Raw genomic sequence first — 17116 nt, forward strand, 5'->3', positions numbered from 1 at the left:
AGAATTAAGAGGAAATGAATCTCTTAATGACAGGAACACCAGAGAGATAGCTCTCCTTATTTCTACATTACATCTATCATACTTAGTATTCTATGTTCATAACACATTAAGATGGGCGTTATTTTCAACAGTTAATGGTAACGGTTGCTTACTTATTCAACCGCAGTGTGTCTGACAACTGAAGGAACTTGCATTCAGGCCTCGCCGTTGCTCGTGCCCTGAAAGCGATGTTCTGTCGACTGAAGACCGGTTCAGCAAACCTGTACTCTCCGGGCCGCACGTATTCTTCATCAAACTCTCTTGCTGTCTGGAATTTCGAAACCCAAGAAAAAATTCTTAGAATCCATAAGTGATAAAAGTGGGCTTCGATGTCCTTTAACATCATAAATGGCTTCTCATATCAAAAGTAATAGAAGAGGAATGTCCAATCGTAAACTGTGTAGAAGTGCAGAGAAATCAATCACATATCGTAAGGAAAAGTTGCTTCTTGAGACTGAAGTCTTATTAGTATCACAGTGCCATTCGTTATGAGTTAGCAACAAAATTAACATGTTAATACTGCAAATGTAAAGTTCATCCCCTTAAGATTAGACTTCGCTCTAAGACGAAGAAGGGTTAGCGGAATGCCAACAACCCTGCCCTGAAAAATTCAGTTACAGAAGCACCGACGAGAGAAAAAGAGACAAGAAACACCAGAAACTGATGATCAAACTATGTAAAACTTCAACTGCATTTCTAAAAAGAAGCAAATTCCTGTCATATATATCTATTTTATCTATCTTAAAAAGGCAAACATTTGCGCACCCTTAAAGAAAGCAGGTCGTGCCGGCGGAGACAAGTTGCTGCTGCTGTGCCCAACACCTGTAATGACGCAGCCAGGAAAGGAAAGGCTGATTGTCTGCCTCAGTGCCTCTCCTGCAGATAGATGATAACCTCGACTTTCTCACGGACCTCGTCGCATGATATGTTGGGAAACGTGAGGTACTATTGGTAGCACAGAGGGCAAACAATATCATTACTATGGCAACGCGTATGTAACGCGTGCGTACTGTACTACTTGTTGCGTTATTTTTGCCCCTAGCGTTACCCCAAATGCTCCACTTCTCCCATCATGCAATGGGATCCATGGAAAGCTGTAGGGTACAGTCTACTCTCTTGGTGTAATCAAGTTCGTGCAATCTCCTGTTGCTGTATTGTCTGGAGTCAGATATGAATAAACCGATGAGAAGAAAGGGCAATATTAGTCTTCAGGATAGGCCGCACTTTCGCGGACAAAGAATCACACCCACTTTTACAAATATCGATCTGATGTTAAAAACAAAGATTCAAGACCACTTGTTTCGTTTGAGAAAACGCGTGGATGATTTAAAAAAAACGGTTTTGGGGTTCATCCAACTTGATTGATTTATAAGTTTATAGTCTCGGAAAGAGTGCAACGTATGCTCTGAGATAGAAAGGAAGATTATGAGTATTTTCTATGACTTTGAAATTTGTTGAATGATTAATCTCCACTGAGTTGCACCCAGGAGATCAGAAACCTTTTTGGCTACACCAAAATCTTTGCAAAAGATATCAGTTGCCAGCGACATGGCCATATTCTGGCTACGGCTTTGATTTATGTTATTTCTGGCACACCTTAAACTGTCGATAACTGTTCTCCTTCTTGTTTCACCGAAAGTTGTTACTACTTGTTAGAATTTGCATACCTTAAGAAAAGTAGAGCCGGGTGAAGACGCAGCGTCAGTCGACGTCGTGGCGGAGTGAGAAGAAAAGGAATGATTTGTCTGGTCTGTGACGTCATGATAGTTGGGCACGTGATGTGCATTTCATGATGATCACCAACCACCCTGTCTGTTGCAGACTTTATTGTATCATCATACAAATGTTGTTGCTGGTCTTATATAGCTTCTCGACCATGGATCAAATGGATTAGTATAAAGTAGACCAGGTTGTATTGGATGACGTATACGCGTATTTTATTGTTTGAAAATAGAAATATATTAAAAACAAGGCACCAATCAACTTACCAATCAGCCGAACCAAACAACCACCTGACGAACCTACTAACTTACTAACCAATCAACTGAATATCCACGAAGTGACCAAGCAACTACCTAACGGTATTGACAAGGATATTTGGAGTTTCTTTTATCACAACCAGGTAATCTTACCTGCTGACGTTTCGGTGTCTGTCAGACACCTTCTTCAGAGCTTCTGACTGGAGTACACCGCTATAAGTAGCCGATGTAGGTGGCGCTTTTGCGGCGAGAACGTAATCCCAAATATCCTATGGTCTACCAACCTGGTGAAATTATTTTCGGGGTATTGACAAGCATAAGTCTTTTTGCTTTACGGACCATGAGCGTATCTATAGAAGTCTATGGGAAGACAAAACTCACGAATGAGACCATATGGTTAATGAGTATTGCTCATGAATGTCTAAGTCTTATCTTTGCACCTTTTTTTAGGGTCAATGGGAATGTTTTTCTCGTGACGTTACCGTGACGTGGTTTTGTAACACAATCATCTTTGAATCATGACGCATTCAGCGCGTGCTCATAATAAGGTGAAGACAATAGTGACTGTGTATTATGACTGTGTATATCCTGACAATAGCCTAGGCCTTGATAGATTGTATTACCGCATCTTCACCTTTATTACTTAAAGCACTTGTTTTTAGACAGTCGGCAGGTTCTCTCAATAAAACTACGGTGTACTACAACTATACTACCCACACGACCACCACCGATTCTGGGCTAGTAGAAATCAATACACATTTTGTAGAAGTTGGTTGTAGTGGTAACGTCATTGCCACAGGAAACTGTGGTTTTGAACGATGTTCCAGCCGGGATTCCTCACCATCTATGGGTCCCGGTCCAAGACCAGAGCTGCGGAGAATGTCCCCGGGTGGGAGGAGGCAGAGCACACTGTGTAACAGCTGTGGGGAGAACCAATTCTGGCACACACAAATGTCACGGTCTTTAGATCTTGGTCATGAAAAGGCCCAAAAAGCGCTTCTGTGACACTTAGAGAATGTCACACGAGAGTATGGAGCTCAGTACAGGAGGAAAGTGGAAATTCAATGACCCAAAATGATGTTGAAAGATACATGTAAAAAGAAAGATTACTGGATGAAGCTACTTTCCAAACATACAAACTGCAGAATTGCGCCAAAACTATCTTTCATGTTGAAACCACGCATGGTCGTCTATGACAATGTAAGTTAAGTTGTGTGCACATCGCCTAAAATGCTATTGTACTGTTATCCATGAGAACCTACAAAACAGGTCACAATCTAGGTCGATCCGAGATGTGTTCGCCTGGCTAAGCAACAACTTTAATCACATAAGAAACATGTGACGAGGTTCAATCATTGTACATACGCGACTAAAGTAAGCACTTTACGCAACTTGACAACTTTTACAAACCGGATCCATATTCAGATCCCCGGGATGCGTCATAGGTGTTATTCGAAAGGTGAGCGGAAGAAACTGTCTGTGAATGTATTAAAGAAGCGTATTCTGTGGCCCACCACAGGTAAGCGAGTAGGTTGTGATTCGAGTTCGTTTTGCTGACGTGTTTTCAGTTTCTGAGAAGGTAAAAGACGTCAAATGTGACGTCACGCGTTGGCGGACCTACGCTCGCGCTACTTTTGTATGGTGCTTTTTAGATTCACCGGACGTCATAGTTGCTGTCAATTACAAGTTAACAAGGTAACGATCAGCAAGACACTTTGTGCATTGTTACAAATTGTCAAGAAGGTCACTTTTGCACTAGCCAAGTGTGTAAAGTTCACCTTGCATTCGGTAGGTTGCAGCAAAGAGGTTTCAGTATGATTTAAACCTCATTGGGTGCAGGTTCAAACCCATGACGGTCATAGTTTCAAACTGGAACATACGGCTATGCTAGCACTCACGCAGCACATATGAGATGAGAAAGAGTATGTTAGTGAAACACACATCATTGGCTAGTATCATTGGACTGGCCCCCGGCCCACTGTAGCAATTGTACGTCTGTGTGGCCCAATGGTTAAGAAACGAAGATGGGCACCTCCCTAGCTCAGATACACCGAAAGGTGACTGGAGGGTTGAACTAACTAACTGCGAAGGGGATGGATTTTAAAACAATACAACCTTTAAAGACTGCATCGACTGAACGAAGAACCCGACTATATGTGCTCTCCAAGCAGAGGTTGGTGGAGAAGATTGTGACCTTTCATCATATGCCCTGTTTTCTGCCGGCACTCTCCACCAGCTAGAAAACGGGGCATATGATAAGAAGGTCACAATCTTTTCCACCAACCTCTGTTTGGAGAGTAACTCTATGTGCTGGCAGTCCTTTCGCCACTTTTATTGTTTGCGATTTACAGCGCAATTATTAAACCCGTAGCAGCTGGTCTATAAATAGATTCTTAATGTATCATACGGGAAACATAAAAGCAGTTACCCCTCCAAGCGTGTTACCCCTCTGGGTAACTGTCTACTTCATACGATAAAATCTACTCAGTGGCGACCCTCAGTTGTTGCCAAGTCCATTTAGAGAGGCTATGCGTTACTTCCTACTTCCTAATAGATTTCTCCTTAAATGTCACTCAGTCCATTGGTCGGCCCATGGACGTTATATTGAAGTATGACGTCATTGGTAGGCCCTTGACCATAATCCATAATGAAGCTGTCGGAAGATCAAAATGTACCGCTGAGAGCTGGGCCGTACCAGCAAAGAACGGGGCAAATAGCACATAATGTATGAATTAAAAGAAAATCTTATCTAGTCTTTTAAAATGAACTAGACTTTGACTTTGACTTAATTGAAGAAAATCCATTAGCGGTGTGCCCTAAGTCTTCCTGGACTTCTTATCATCTTACAATACACCATCAAAATAACAATACATACAGTAACGATTACAACATAACAAACATCCATCCAAGGTAGCAGCATGAAGAGGTGTATCATTCATGTACATGTAGTCCCTCCTGTCCGTTGTTAATATCGATATGAAGTAAGGATAATGCAAACACATTAGACATCTGTGTTATTCACAGCCTTTCATTCGGCCGCGGGTTACGAATCTGCATGTGCCAACTGGAAGCTGCATGTATGTCAGCTCCCTTACTGGTTACTAGTGTTTTGCTGGAGGATAACAGAAGTGAGAGATCGAGTCAGCTGGATTGAGCACGAGAACATTGTACTAATATAGCATACAGGTGACCCACGTGTTATTAGCTTTATGATGTGTCGTTTTCTACATATACTAGGCATTTTCAATACACCGCTTGGCAACTTAACGACAATGTTATATTTGTTGAATGCCCCAATCATCAACACATAGGTATTATATGCTGAATCTCAAAATCCCATATCTAAGTGTTAAAACTTTTCTTGATATGATGCTGATCTTAGTACATAGTAAACACTAGAAACGTGTAGCCTCCGATGCAGACTCCTCTCGGCTGTTTTCTTTTTCAAGTTATTGTTTTTATACTATTACATTTTTTTCTAATTGCTGGCCGGGGAACCGGCCAACAACAAGAAAAAAAAAATGTAATACTAATAGTAAAACTGGAACTTAGAAAATGAAAATAGCCGGAAGGAGTCTGCAACGGAGGCTAAGAAACGTGCATCGGCCTCCCAAATAGGATATATGATGAATATGAATAAATATGTAACGTTACATATTTATATGTATAATACAAAACATGCTATGAGCATTTCCCAAGCCCGTGGTAGACCCACCCTATTTATATCATAATTATATGTGTGAAAGCCATATCGTGACACCGCTAATAGCCTAACTAAATGTTTAATACCACTTCCCTCGGCTCCGTCCCTTGTGACCACATTACAAAACCGACTTCCTGGATACGGTGGCTTTATCTGTCTATCTGTCCATACTACATCCTCCGCATGCCAATAATCTGATGTATGTGCGGGGCGGAAGCCTGGAGAAATGTCCTGATAGCGTTATAATCAATTGGCACATTTAGCGGCGACGCCCAGCGTCAAACCGCGCGTGCGATGCGGACGTCGACATGCGATCCGATCTGGGTGCGTCAATCTTCGCCCTGATAACCGATATACTAGTATGTCTTCTTATTACGTCACACTTGGAGAATGAAGGGTCGTGAAGAATAAAATGAACAATTCGTCAATCTGGGAGAACCTGCTCGTCACAATTCTGAGGACTTTGGTGTACAAAGAACCGAAGTCCGAAAACGACAGTTCACTTGTACAACCTCCCCTGCTCCACGGACAATCACATGGCTGTAGCGTGGAGTCCAGCCTTATTACTGTTAGCTTTGTCCACTACCAACGGCAAAAAACCCTTGCCAGTTTTTGAATGATAAATAAACGGCGACATCATTGAGAACAATGCCTGCAGTGGAGGCTACTTTCCCTGCATCAATGTAGCAATGAAACAATTGCAGCAGTCAGTAATATCAACAGCATTGGCCATGGATCCCATTGGGGTCCTACTACGCAGCCTTGCGGAACGCTAACGACGTTTCACGGGGAAAACGGCTCCATTTACGCGAGTGCACTTTTCCTTTCAACAAATCTCTTGGCGCATTTAACTTGACAAAGAAGATTTTCAAAACGATACCAATCCATTAGCTGAAGCGAAGGGACCATTTGCAAGGCGAAGTGAATTCTCTCTGTCCGCTTTGACTATGAAGTCTATATGTTTATGATCAAGCCGGCCCCCAAGAGCTATCTCCAGCGTGCATGCACCATGGTGGTCACATTCTAGATTTCTGACGATGTGTTAATTCAGTGAAATGTGAAAGGCACAATGGAATGAAAATAATAGAAAATTATCAATCAACGACCAACGAATATGGTTTTCTATGATGATGTTTAGGCATTTTTGTAGAAGAGGGCATCATGGTTGGTCCACAATCTATATGGCATTCGAAGGTCTATATCATTTGGCTAGTTGATCCTAGTTGGCTTACTAGGTATGTATATTATTTGAAAAGGTATGTCACCCCGCAAGGGGTATATAACCCAGACGGTGCACGTCGCACGTAAGCACGTCGCACGTAAGCACGTCGACTACCTACTTACTACAGTAACTATATCATTTGACGTTTGATATTTGATGGTGGGAAATATGCTCTGTCAGAGGAACTTTCAAATGTTCTTTCATACTATAAATATAAATATGCTCTCATTGTCTTGGCTCAGTGGTTATCAAAATTCTTGAAAGTTTCAGACGTCACGCCAGAAGTTTTGTTTTGTTACATGTATACACCAATGAGGTTCTATACCTCTTTGGTTACACTTCGTACATCCTGTAACAGAGTGCCGTCACGTCGGGAACCTGTATCGTGATGGTGACATTATGATTCATGTAACACATTGCGTGGCGTCAGCACCTCGTTACGCACTCGTATCTGACTGTTTATTGATTTCGTGACGTCTGCCGGGCGAGGTTTAGATCACGCGAAGGCGAACCGTGTCACGGAGATCAGAGGATGAATTCGGGTAAAGGTGCGCTATGCGTGACGCGCGCGCTAGCGCTGTGCAGTAAGAGGGTTCAAGCGAGGTTGAACTATTTCCATCATCCCAATTCCCATTGACGGAAAGATCCTACAAAGAGTCTTCTTTCTTCTGAAGTTCTGTCACCTTGTACAAACTTCTATCAATTTACGCATACCACACTTTATTCGGACCAAAACTACAGAAAAGAATTGATTGACATGTAAAAAGATGACTTTGGAACCGGTCTAAAGCCCAAGGATTGTATATCAGGAAACCAGAAAACGTTATGGCGTGAAAGTTCCTTTCCAACATCTGGTAGCAGATACAGAAGCCGTTCTGGACCCCAGCCAACACCACACCCCCCGGGGCCACATGCTACACATGACGTCATCAGCAAACGACACACCCGGTGCACCTGACGTGTTGTTTTGACAAGGCTTTTTGCTTTTCTACGGTCTGAGTGAGCCAGACGGACGTAGGTATTTCCCCAGATCGTTATCTCAACAATCTCACCTGTCATTGCCATATGAGAACTCTATCCGGTATGAAAGCGACGGCATACCTTATTCCATCGCCGTATGTTCGAACGTTGAGGCTTGATTCAAATGGCTGAAAACTTGAAAGGTTTGACCGATGAGATCACGGGCTTTAGGCTACGGTATTTATGTTGGGTAACCGACGCGGTACATGTTTTCGCTCAAATGCTCCCGAAGACAATTTCTCCCGTCGCTCACTCCGGAAATGCCCCCCCCCCCCTCATTAGCGGGATGGTTTCTCCCGTCGTCCTTTGCTAATTACCTCTTACTTTCTCGCCCAGACAGAGTTCGGCTTCGCCGAACATTGCCGAAAACCGCCGAACACTGTTCGGCTCTCCGAACCCCCCGCTCGTGCCTTCGGCACCGCTTCGGGTTTTGCTCGGAAGCTTGGCACGGGTGATCCTCGCGCCGAGTACTTCGTCACGATCGGAACTTCAGCAGCTATTCAACGACAATACCTTTGCCTACCGCCTGTGATGAGATTCGCTAATATAATAGCAAGGGGGCTATTATATAAACTCTCTTTGCTAATACTTTCTGTCAGAATGCACGAGAGTTTAAAAACCACGATCAATGCCGTGGGCGTTTTCGTCCGTAGACACAGAAAACATAACGCACAATTTGGCACAAACATTGCGTGCGCCATCGACGCTTTGAACTTGAGATTAAGTGGCGGGAACATCTACACGGCGGGCATCCGAAATAGCAGTGGGCTATGCACACGTGCTTGTCGCCACGTTACATTTCATTTCTAGGAAAAATGGACGCGGTCAGAATCACTCAACCGTCCCGTAAGTTCGATGCTTTATAAATTAATAGATTGAACAAAAAGAACGTGCACGAAATACGCTGAATCTTTTCGTTAGCCGTGACAGAATTACTCTGATACAAAATTATTGATTTTGATAGTAGATCCGCTTTGTTCTGGACTAAATCTGACTCTCAGCGTGTCAAATCAACTTGGACATATCGACAAGTAATTCTGGGCGAATTAATCGTTCCCCCTCCTTCCTCCAGAGCAGGCTCTGCGGTCACCGTCTTTTATTCTCTGTGGTCTGCCAGACCCCTTGGGTTGCTGGAAAACCTTGAGTGACTAACATGTAAATCTGTGGCCGGCTTATTTCTCTGGTATATCCTTCTTGATTCCTATATTGGCCAATTTTCATTAGTTTGGAGACTAATTTTCCTGATCGGTGCTGCTGTGTTCTGATCCGTATGGACAAATTTTGCAGAAAATACGGGAGCCATCAGAAAACGGTTAGAATCAGAAAACCGCACGTTATCAGAAAAACGACGACCACTGAGCCTAACATGGCTGTTATCACTCTCTTAGCAACTGACATCCTCCTCCTGATATGGCTGACGGATGGCCATTTCCACTTTCACTTTCCTGGATCCTACTAAGCCGTGAAGTGGGGGAAGGTATATCGATCAGGTCACGTCTGTGACGTTAGGAGTACATTTTACTCTCAAGACACGCAGGAGAAACATGTTGTTGCGCGCGTCAGACGGTCGGTTATTGACCGAAAGGTGAAGCAAGCCTTGGAAGACATGTGGCTCTCGCATGATCAGTCATCGTCACAAAGGAAAGCCGATGAGAACGTGCCGTGAGTGATGAAACAGAAGTGCACATTGATCGTAATCTCCAAGCAGATGTATGGATCGGACTGGGTTACACGTCTTTCGAGGCGTTTTACGCGTGCGCGTCTCCCCTCCCTTGTGATGACGTGCAAAACAAGCCAAAGCCATGCATCTGCATTTGCTTGAAAATTACATGCACAATGATAGTAGTGGCAATCTTCGGTCCCCAGGCTAAATCTAATCTCCAAGCAGATGTTTTACGCGTGTTTCTTAGGCTTTTAGAAACACGCGGACCCTAGTGACGTATCAGAGCCATAAAAATCAGTCTCGCCTGCATGACTCATGTGTGCGTGTGGACCGATCTATTTCCACAAAATTCATGACTGCCGGCCCGCAGGTGAAAACGTCGGAGGCATGACGTTCAGTTTTGACATGATGTATTGACCTGTTCCGCGTAGGCGAAATGTGGGCAGCCCTGCATGTGCGCAAACAGACACGGACGTACCTGCGTCATCTTATATGGTTCATGAGTTTGACACATTCAAAAACATGTGTCGCCTCACCCCTTCCCCTATGTCTGAAAAAAAGCTCGAGCTCTGTCTGAAGAATCTTGGGATGTACAAGCAGACGATGAAAAGGATAAATCCGCCTGGCACTCTTTTAATACAACCCTTCAAATGCTCCGACTTATAAATTAAGCCAGAAAAGAATAAAAATCGCGGTGCGTGTAACGAACAAGTAGAGATCGATACGTTATGGGAGTATAAACGAACAAAAGTAACGTCAGATTTAATCCTCACAAAGGGTAAATATTTAGTCAAAAGACCAAATCACGACAGGGGACAGACGCTCCGTCGTGATTTATGAAGAAAACGACCTACTTTTTACCGAGAACCCCGCCCTTAGAAATTCCCCTCGTGTTTTGAATTGTCATATGTCATAGGAACAAGGGAGAAAACGCTGCAAAGGGACAAAACACACGGATTGAATTTGGAAATGTTGAAAAATGGTAAATTTTCCGGTTGGAAGTGCAGGCGTCAGAGAGGCTAATCAGACCTCTTTGTAAGCGGAGCTACGATTGATCGCGTGATCATGAAATCTGCATAAACATTGTCTTTGGACCTTCCGGTTAGACTGTCACAGTGGATGAACGAGAGCAGATAGTATCTAGAATAATCGTATTTCCTCCATTGGTCCACATTCCTTTCCATTACGTCCAACGGTTATATATGAGGCATGGTCAATAAATAACAGTTAATCCCGTCAGATATATATCTAATGTGTACAGACATCAGTATTTAGGCTACGCTGGCTGGCAACAGACGTTGGAAGATTTATCACCTTCCCGGCCTATATTCACACCCACTGTCCCGCCACATTTCACAAACTTCCCGAATCTTCAGGTCCAAAGAAATGACATGTCACATTGCAGGGAGATGATATACGACATAGACGCAAAACTACGACAGGACTAGTGACCCAGGATTTGCCCCTTTCAGTTCAGTTCCCGATGAATGCCCTGTCCACAATATACTTTTTTCTGACCACAATTTCTGACATTATGTAGATGGGATATGGTGTTGTAGTCTATCCGATTTTCAACTTAATCTAGTTTTCCAGATATTGACCAAATGAAGTTTGTTCCGTTACCAGGGATTCATCTAAATCAGGAAAGAGGGGCGCTGCACCCTCTTGTTTCAGCCCAGCACCCCCTTGTTGAATTCAGATTTTAGCTTAATATCCAGCATACAGCCTTCACTCAGCAAACGATTTTTCCATAAATACATAGAATTCGCTCCCTGCCACTGTCTGCTCCCTCTTATCAATTTTTTCTAGAAAAACCCCTGCGTTACCAACTGATTTTCTGTTTTCTTCTATAAATGATCATGACAAGAAAAGTTTGGCGTGGCTTGATATTTGTTTAAAACTGTTGTTGTTGTTGTTGTCCTCGTTTAGAATGAAGAAAAAATGTTTCAAAACTTTTTGTCGTCCAAAACTGCACACAACTTGGAAAGTGTAAACTTTGGCGCGGTTTTCGGGTGCTCTTTGACCTTTGTCCCGTGCACTTCCGGCGGCCAGTGCGCAGCCCGTGTGCGCATGTTATTTTGCTCCATTTCCATTCAAGTGTTAGTCCGGAGGAGCGGAACACGAGATTCCTCGAAAACAGGCAAAAATTCCCGCAAAAATCTGGGCGGAGGCCGGGAAAAAGACATGGCAGCCGCCAACGGCGCTTTGGGCGGCCACCTGGACCCCTTTTCCTCACACGGATGGATGGAATTCTGCGAATCTAAGGCACAACAAGCCGCCGTGGACTTCTCAAGAAGCTTTCGGAAGTACCTCAACGATCATCCCGAGTACGACACTCCCGAAGCAGGCCCCACCTTCGCCAAAAGGTTCACTCTGCATTTCCTTGAACATTTCGACGATCAGGTACAGAGAGTCTTCGTTCCTGAAATACAGAAACCTTTCTTTGGGGAGAACGAAGAAGAAGTAACCTTGCGATCAGTAAGTTCCTCGTCATCTAAACCTCCCAGGTCGGGTCCGGGGGCAGTCCCCGTTACAAGTTCGCAGCTGCCGCGGTCCAAAAGCGCGGAGCACGGCAGAAACTCTGTAGAGTTGGACCCGCGTTCCTTACCCCCTGTCTCCCCTAGCGCGGACGATCTTTCCAGGAGAGCAAGCCCCCATAAATCTTCGAAAACCACGCTACGAAAGCGGCTGAGTTTGAAGTATGTGAAGGGGAGCGTGAGCCGCATGTTGCGGCGGCAGTCGTCGGACTCCGGGACAGGGTCGCCTCCCCTCCCCAGACACCCCGAGGAGCGGGCGGGGGCCAGGAGCTCCCCAAACAGAAAAACAAAGGACGGAGCCTCCGTAGGCAAACTACAACCCAAAATAGACGTCACCGACGTCAAGAAGGAGGGAACTGTCAACCAACTGGTCGGGGAGGACTATCACGGCAGGAACAAGTGGGAAAAATGTCGTCTGCTGCTGGTGAAAACTCCAGGGGGGTACATGTTGGAGTGTTACACCCCAGCCAAGGTGAGAACACCCCCTCTAGTACGGTAATATGGTACGTCCCAAACCTTAGATTATAAGAAATCAGGGCACACTATAGATAAGGTTAATAACAAAAGCTGTGATTTATTTTCACAAGTGTTTTTTTCTTCTTTTCTTTAACTATTACAATCACTGAAATTCAAGTTTGAAAAGGAATGCTTGCTCTCAGGTACAGCTATGAAAATGGAAAATACAGCGCTAGAATCACACCTATTAACGTAGACCGTACTAAAGGTGCTTGGTCATGGCCAGGGGCACTACACGTGTTTACTATGGGACGCGAGAACGCGGGAAGACACAAGACTATAGCATGTCATGCGCGAGGTTATCCAATATTGTCATCATAGCTTTTGTTTGCGAACATCGTTGTTTTTCTGGGTCATCCCGTGCAAGTATCTGTTGAGGTGTCAAATGACATTCCCTATTGTCGGCTGAGTCATCCACACTTCCCACCTGTCCTTGTAGACCAGGTGTTCTAAGCACGAAACGGCCTATCTTTCCAGCACTGGCGAATTGCCAGTATGCAGGAGATATGGAAAAAAATATGCATTTGTAGGTAGATTTTGAATGAGTATGGACATGTGCCAAGTTTATGGAAGGGTCGCTAGACAAGACAAGCATCACTAGGGAAGTGCATTCCTTAGATACCAAAGTCATTATATCGCCACGGTAAGGACAGAGACTAACGTTACCGTAGGAAATGTATGATTTCATTTCCGGTTTACGGGATCTTCTGCACTGCGTGGTGATCTGTGAGAAAAGGATTTCAAAGTTCTTTCCAGTGATGTACTGTACCAGTGTTATGTGGAAGTGAAGTAGCCTGGGTGCCATCCTATTTCTACCGGGGCTCCTACATTCGCTTAGCTAGAAGTGAAGCAGATTTGAAGCAATAACTTTCATCTTGTCAGAACATTCTATATTGTTGATTTAGGTCCTAGACTAGAGGGCATGGAAGAATTTAAATTCAGATCTAATACTACATGTAGATGGTCACTAGCCATGTATGGAAAAGCCTTGGGTATAAGCCTCAGGTGTCTAACTTCTGCATGTGAAAGAACCCAACGCACTTATCAAGAAGATAGACCCGGCCAGTGTGCTTGGCTCATAATGCGAGCAATAGCCAAGCCTAGCACTGGCTGGTACAGTGGTACTTGAAAAAGCACCATCTTTCACCTTATTTGAGGATGACTGCTTTAGATCTACCTTTGTGCCCTAGTCATGAAACTAAAAGTTTGGGCTTTGGCAGGTATTTGGGGGTCTTGACCTGTTAACGTTATGGTCTGGAAACTTATCTTAAATGACTAAAGATTTGTGCCAATTAGTCACTGTGCTTGAGGCCCTCCTTTGTAATGGGGTCAATGACCTTTTGAAAACAATAGCGAAAGGGAAATGACTTGATAGTACTCACCAGGGTACTAATTAAGTGCTATGTCCGTATAGATATGAGTCCAAATGGGAGATATTTATGAGTCATGATTGTTGTCTTGTTGGATTATAACTATTGTCTGCAACGTTTGGTGTGGCCGGTCAGGAAGTTCAGATGATTACCGGTAAAAAGCGTGATTTAGTTTTCAGCCCCAGGCTCAAAATTTCTCAGTTGTTTGTCATTTAAAAGCATACGTCCTCTGCAAAACAAATTGGTCAATTGTTACATTTGAATCACTAAAGACCTAAGAATGCTCTGGAAAACAACTCATGCCTAAACTTAAGAATTAAATCGTTGTGATTTAGCTGGTAAGCAGTCATGGAGGGTAAAACAAAATTAGGCCTGGTTTGTACATTCTTGACTAACGATGCTAGCTGAAACTGTTCATTCGTACATGTTCAAAACACAGGGAAAGTGGGGTTTAATAGGGTTCAACATTGAGGGGTAGCATTGTGAAGTAACAGGCCGCCAAACATCCACAACATACTTTGACATCAGATATGTGTGTGTTGAGCAAGCTATTTGAGACAAGTCTTGAAGGTTGATACCTGGGTTACACTTTGTCTTGAGAAGACCAGTAATTCGAGAGTAGTTCTACAATAACAAGCGGTCATTTCACATGTCAATCCGCATTCCAGGGCACCAGCAACAGTTTGTGCTGCAAACGGGCCCCTACCGCTTCAACACACAAGCTTCTCCAGTGTGGAGATAAACTGTGTGTTTTGATGTTATCACAGCAAATAATCACTATTGGTAGAGGACTCCCAGCCCACTTACCCAGGCTACATTTGATAAAGGGCTTCTTTCTTGATAGCGATCAACACTGTTTCTTGTCAGATGTTGTGTATATTGCCTTCACGATAATGGCAACAAGTTTATACTGTATGATACCTTTCATGATTCTGAGTGTGTGTTTGAAGTAGTTTTATCTATACTCTTATCAATGGACATTTTCCCATCAGAGACTTTTAATATGATCTATTGTTAATTGATATCTAAAATGTTTAGATAAAAAAAATGTGGACATGAAAACTTAAAAAACAAATAGAAATTTCAACATCTTAATTTCTCCTAGCGTTTTTTTTTTACAATATCATTGTTATGAAGACTGATCAAGACAAAAACATCTTTGTTGGTATTAGGACCCAGGGTTAGAATTTTATTCAGAATGAAGGTACAAAGAACAGCAGGAATGTTGAGGATTGCTTGTCAGAAAGATGGAAACCATGTGAACATGTGTCACTGGGAGAGGTGCTTTTGTTCACATCAATCTTCAGGTCCTACAGAACGCTTCCATGTTTGGTGATCAGAGTTAGCTAGCACAGTAAGGTCATTGTGGAGTCCAAAATCCAACCAATTGAGAGTTGGGGAATTAGTCCAGCCCCTGGGAAATAGCAGTCATGTGGAGGGGTGTGGCAACTGCATGCAAGGGGCTTCTAGGAAGCTGAGGTCATTCAAGTTTAAAGGTCGCAGGGAGCAGTGTTTGGTTGGTACTAGACCTTAGACATTTATCCAAGGTCTTGTAGTATTGGTTGTTGTTCCTCTTGTGTAGAAAAATCCATAACTGTTAAACTTTAAAGATATACATCAGAAAATACTCTCCAATCTTGAGTTTTGAAGGTCAATTTCGCCATTCTATTATCATTAGCCTATTATGACTATAGATTGACATGATGTTATTGCAAGGTCAAGCGGAAACGGTCCAGTTAAGTTTCAAATACATACAGAATCTGTCCAGTAGTATAAGTTGGCATGTATTAAGTGTGCGTGCCTAGGGAAGGCTGTTAGCAGGGAAGAGAATAATGTACAATGTAATTATTATCAGGATAGATTGGTGATCGTTGTCAAAAGCTACCCATTTCCAGATTTATTTCCGAGTCTGGGTTAAAGTCGAAGATCGGCAAACGGTGACGCTATTAACGACTACCATCTCTGCTGTCTGTGACCGCTAAAGATATTTGAGGGCGGATGCATCTCAAAGTGTTAAGTGGCAGGCGTACTAATTGACTGTGACAAAACCCAAGATCCACTGGCAGCGATTTGACCTTGGCTGTGTCAAGGTCAGGAGCAAAGGCATGGGAATCATCAGCTCTGAAGTGACAAGGAAGGTTTCCACAGGCTTCAAATGTTTTTATGGTTTATGAAGTAATTGATATACATTTACAAATGTATGTGGCTAAATAGGGTTAAGTAGAGTTATCATTATGATAGACAATAGCAGTAAAATTGTTATTGCTTTATTACTTATGTATGAGTAAAATTCACTATATCTGTTCGTAATTTGCACTGTGCAGATGATTTGTATATGAATATGTGTTTTAAATATACCGTAAGCTGACCATGCATTATCCTGTACTTAGGAATTGTTGTTATTACTTTATCAAGTTTTATGTGCATTAAGCTGTAAGATCAAAGTACAAAGTGTCCTGATGAGGTCATAGAAGTGACTACAGATGTCATGACTGCATTAGAATTATGATATGAATATACTTAAGCTGGTAGGCTTTAAGATTTGTTTTTAAAAGAAGTCTAGAAGGTATCTTATTTAATAGTATTATAAAAGATTATCCATGTGTACAGTGTAGCAGATTTTGTAAAGTACAGTGTATTACTAGACTTTAATCAAATGCAGTTCATTACTAACAGTGAGTCCAATGTTGCCTTTGATTCACCCCATTCACATTAATTGGTGGTCATTTGCTACTCCCTTCATAGATCTAAGACCCCGTTCACACTCATTTTTTTCAATCGCGATTGAAGTATAATCGCGATTGTTCGATCCGATCGCGATTGAACGCAAAGAAACTTTTGCGTTCACACTGCTTTTCGCCAAGTGGATTAAAGTACGCCGTGATCCGATCGCGATTGAAGCACGATTGAAGCATGCTATCGGCGATCATCTGGTAAATGTTGTTGTTGTCCTTGTTGTCCTTGTTTTGTGTCTATTTTTCCGCTAGACATTGTCACTTGGTGCAGTAAATGTCCCTCTTTCGGTGACATTTCCCCAGTTTGGCCTGCACCTTCTCTCTCCCCCAGA

The 17116-nt window shown here is 43.1% G+C and overlaps 1 protein-coding gene across 4 annotated transcripts in view; it reads left to right on the top strand.

Annotated features, from left to right (window-relative positions):
• The first annotated feature begins 11696 nt into the window (after positions 1-11696).
• Positions 11697-17116, top strand: part of LOC136444547 (SH2B adapter protein 2-like) — a 34765-nt gene continuing 29345 nt past the window's right edge. For all 4 annotated transcript variants that reach the window (XM_066442163.1, XM_066442155.1, XM_066442178.1 and 1 more), the window contains exon 1: positions 11697-12635. In XM_066442163.1, coding sequence (XP_066298260.1) covers positions 11697-12635 — 939 coding nt within the window. The remainder of the gene's footprint in view (positions 12636-17116) is intronic.

Source organism: Branchiostoma lanceolatum, chromosome 1 (assembly GCF_035083965.1).
Source record: "Branchiostoma lanceolatum isolate klBraLanc5 chromosome 1, klBraLanc5.hap2, whole genome shotgun sequence".
In the NCBI taxonomy this organism is placed as follows: Eukaryota; Metazoa; Chordata; class Leptocardii; order Amphioxiformes; family Branchiostomatidae; genus Branchiostoma; species Branchiostoma lanceolatum.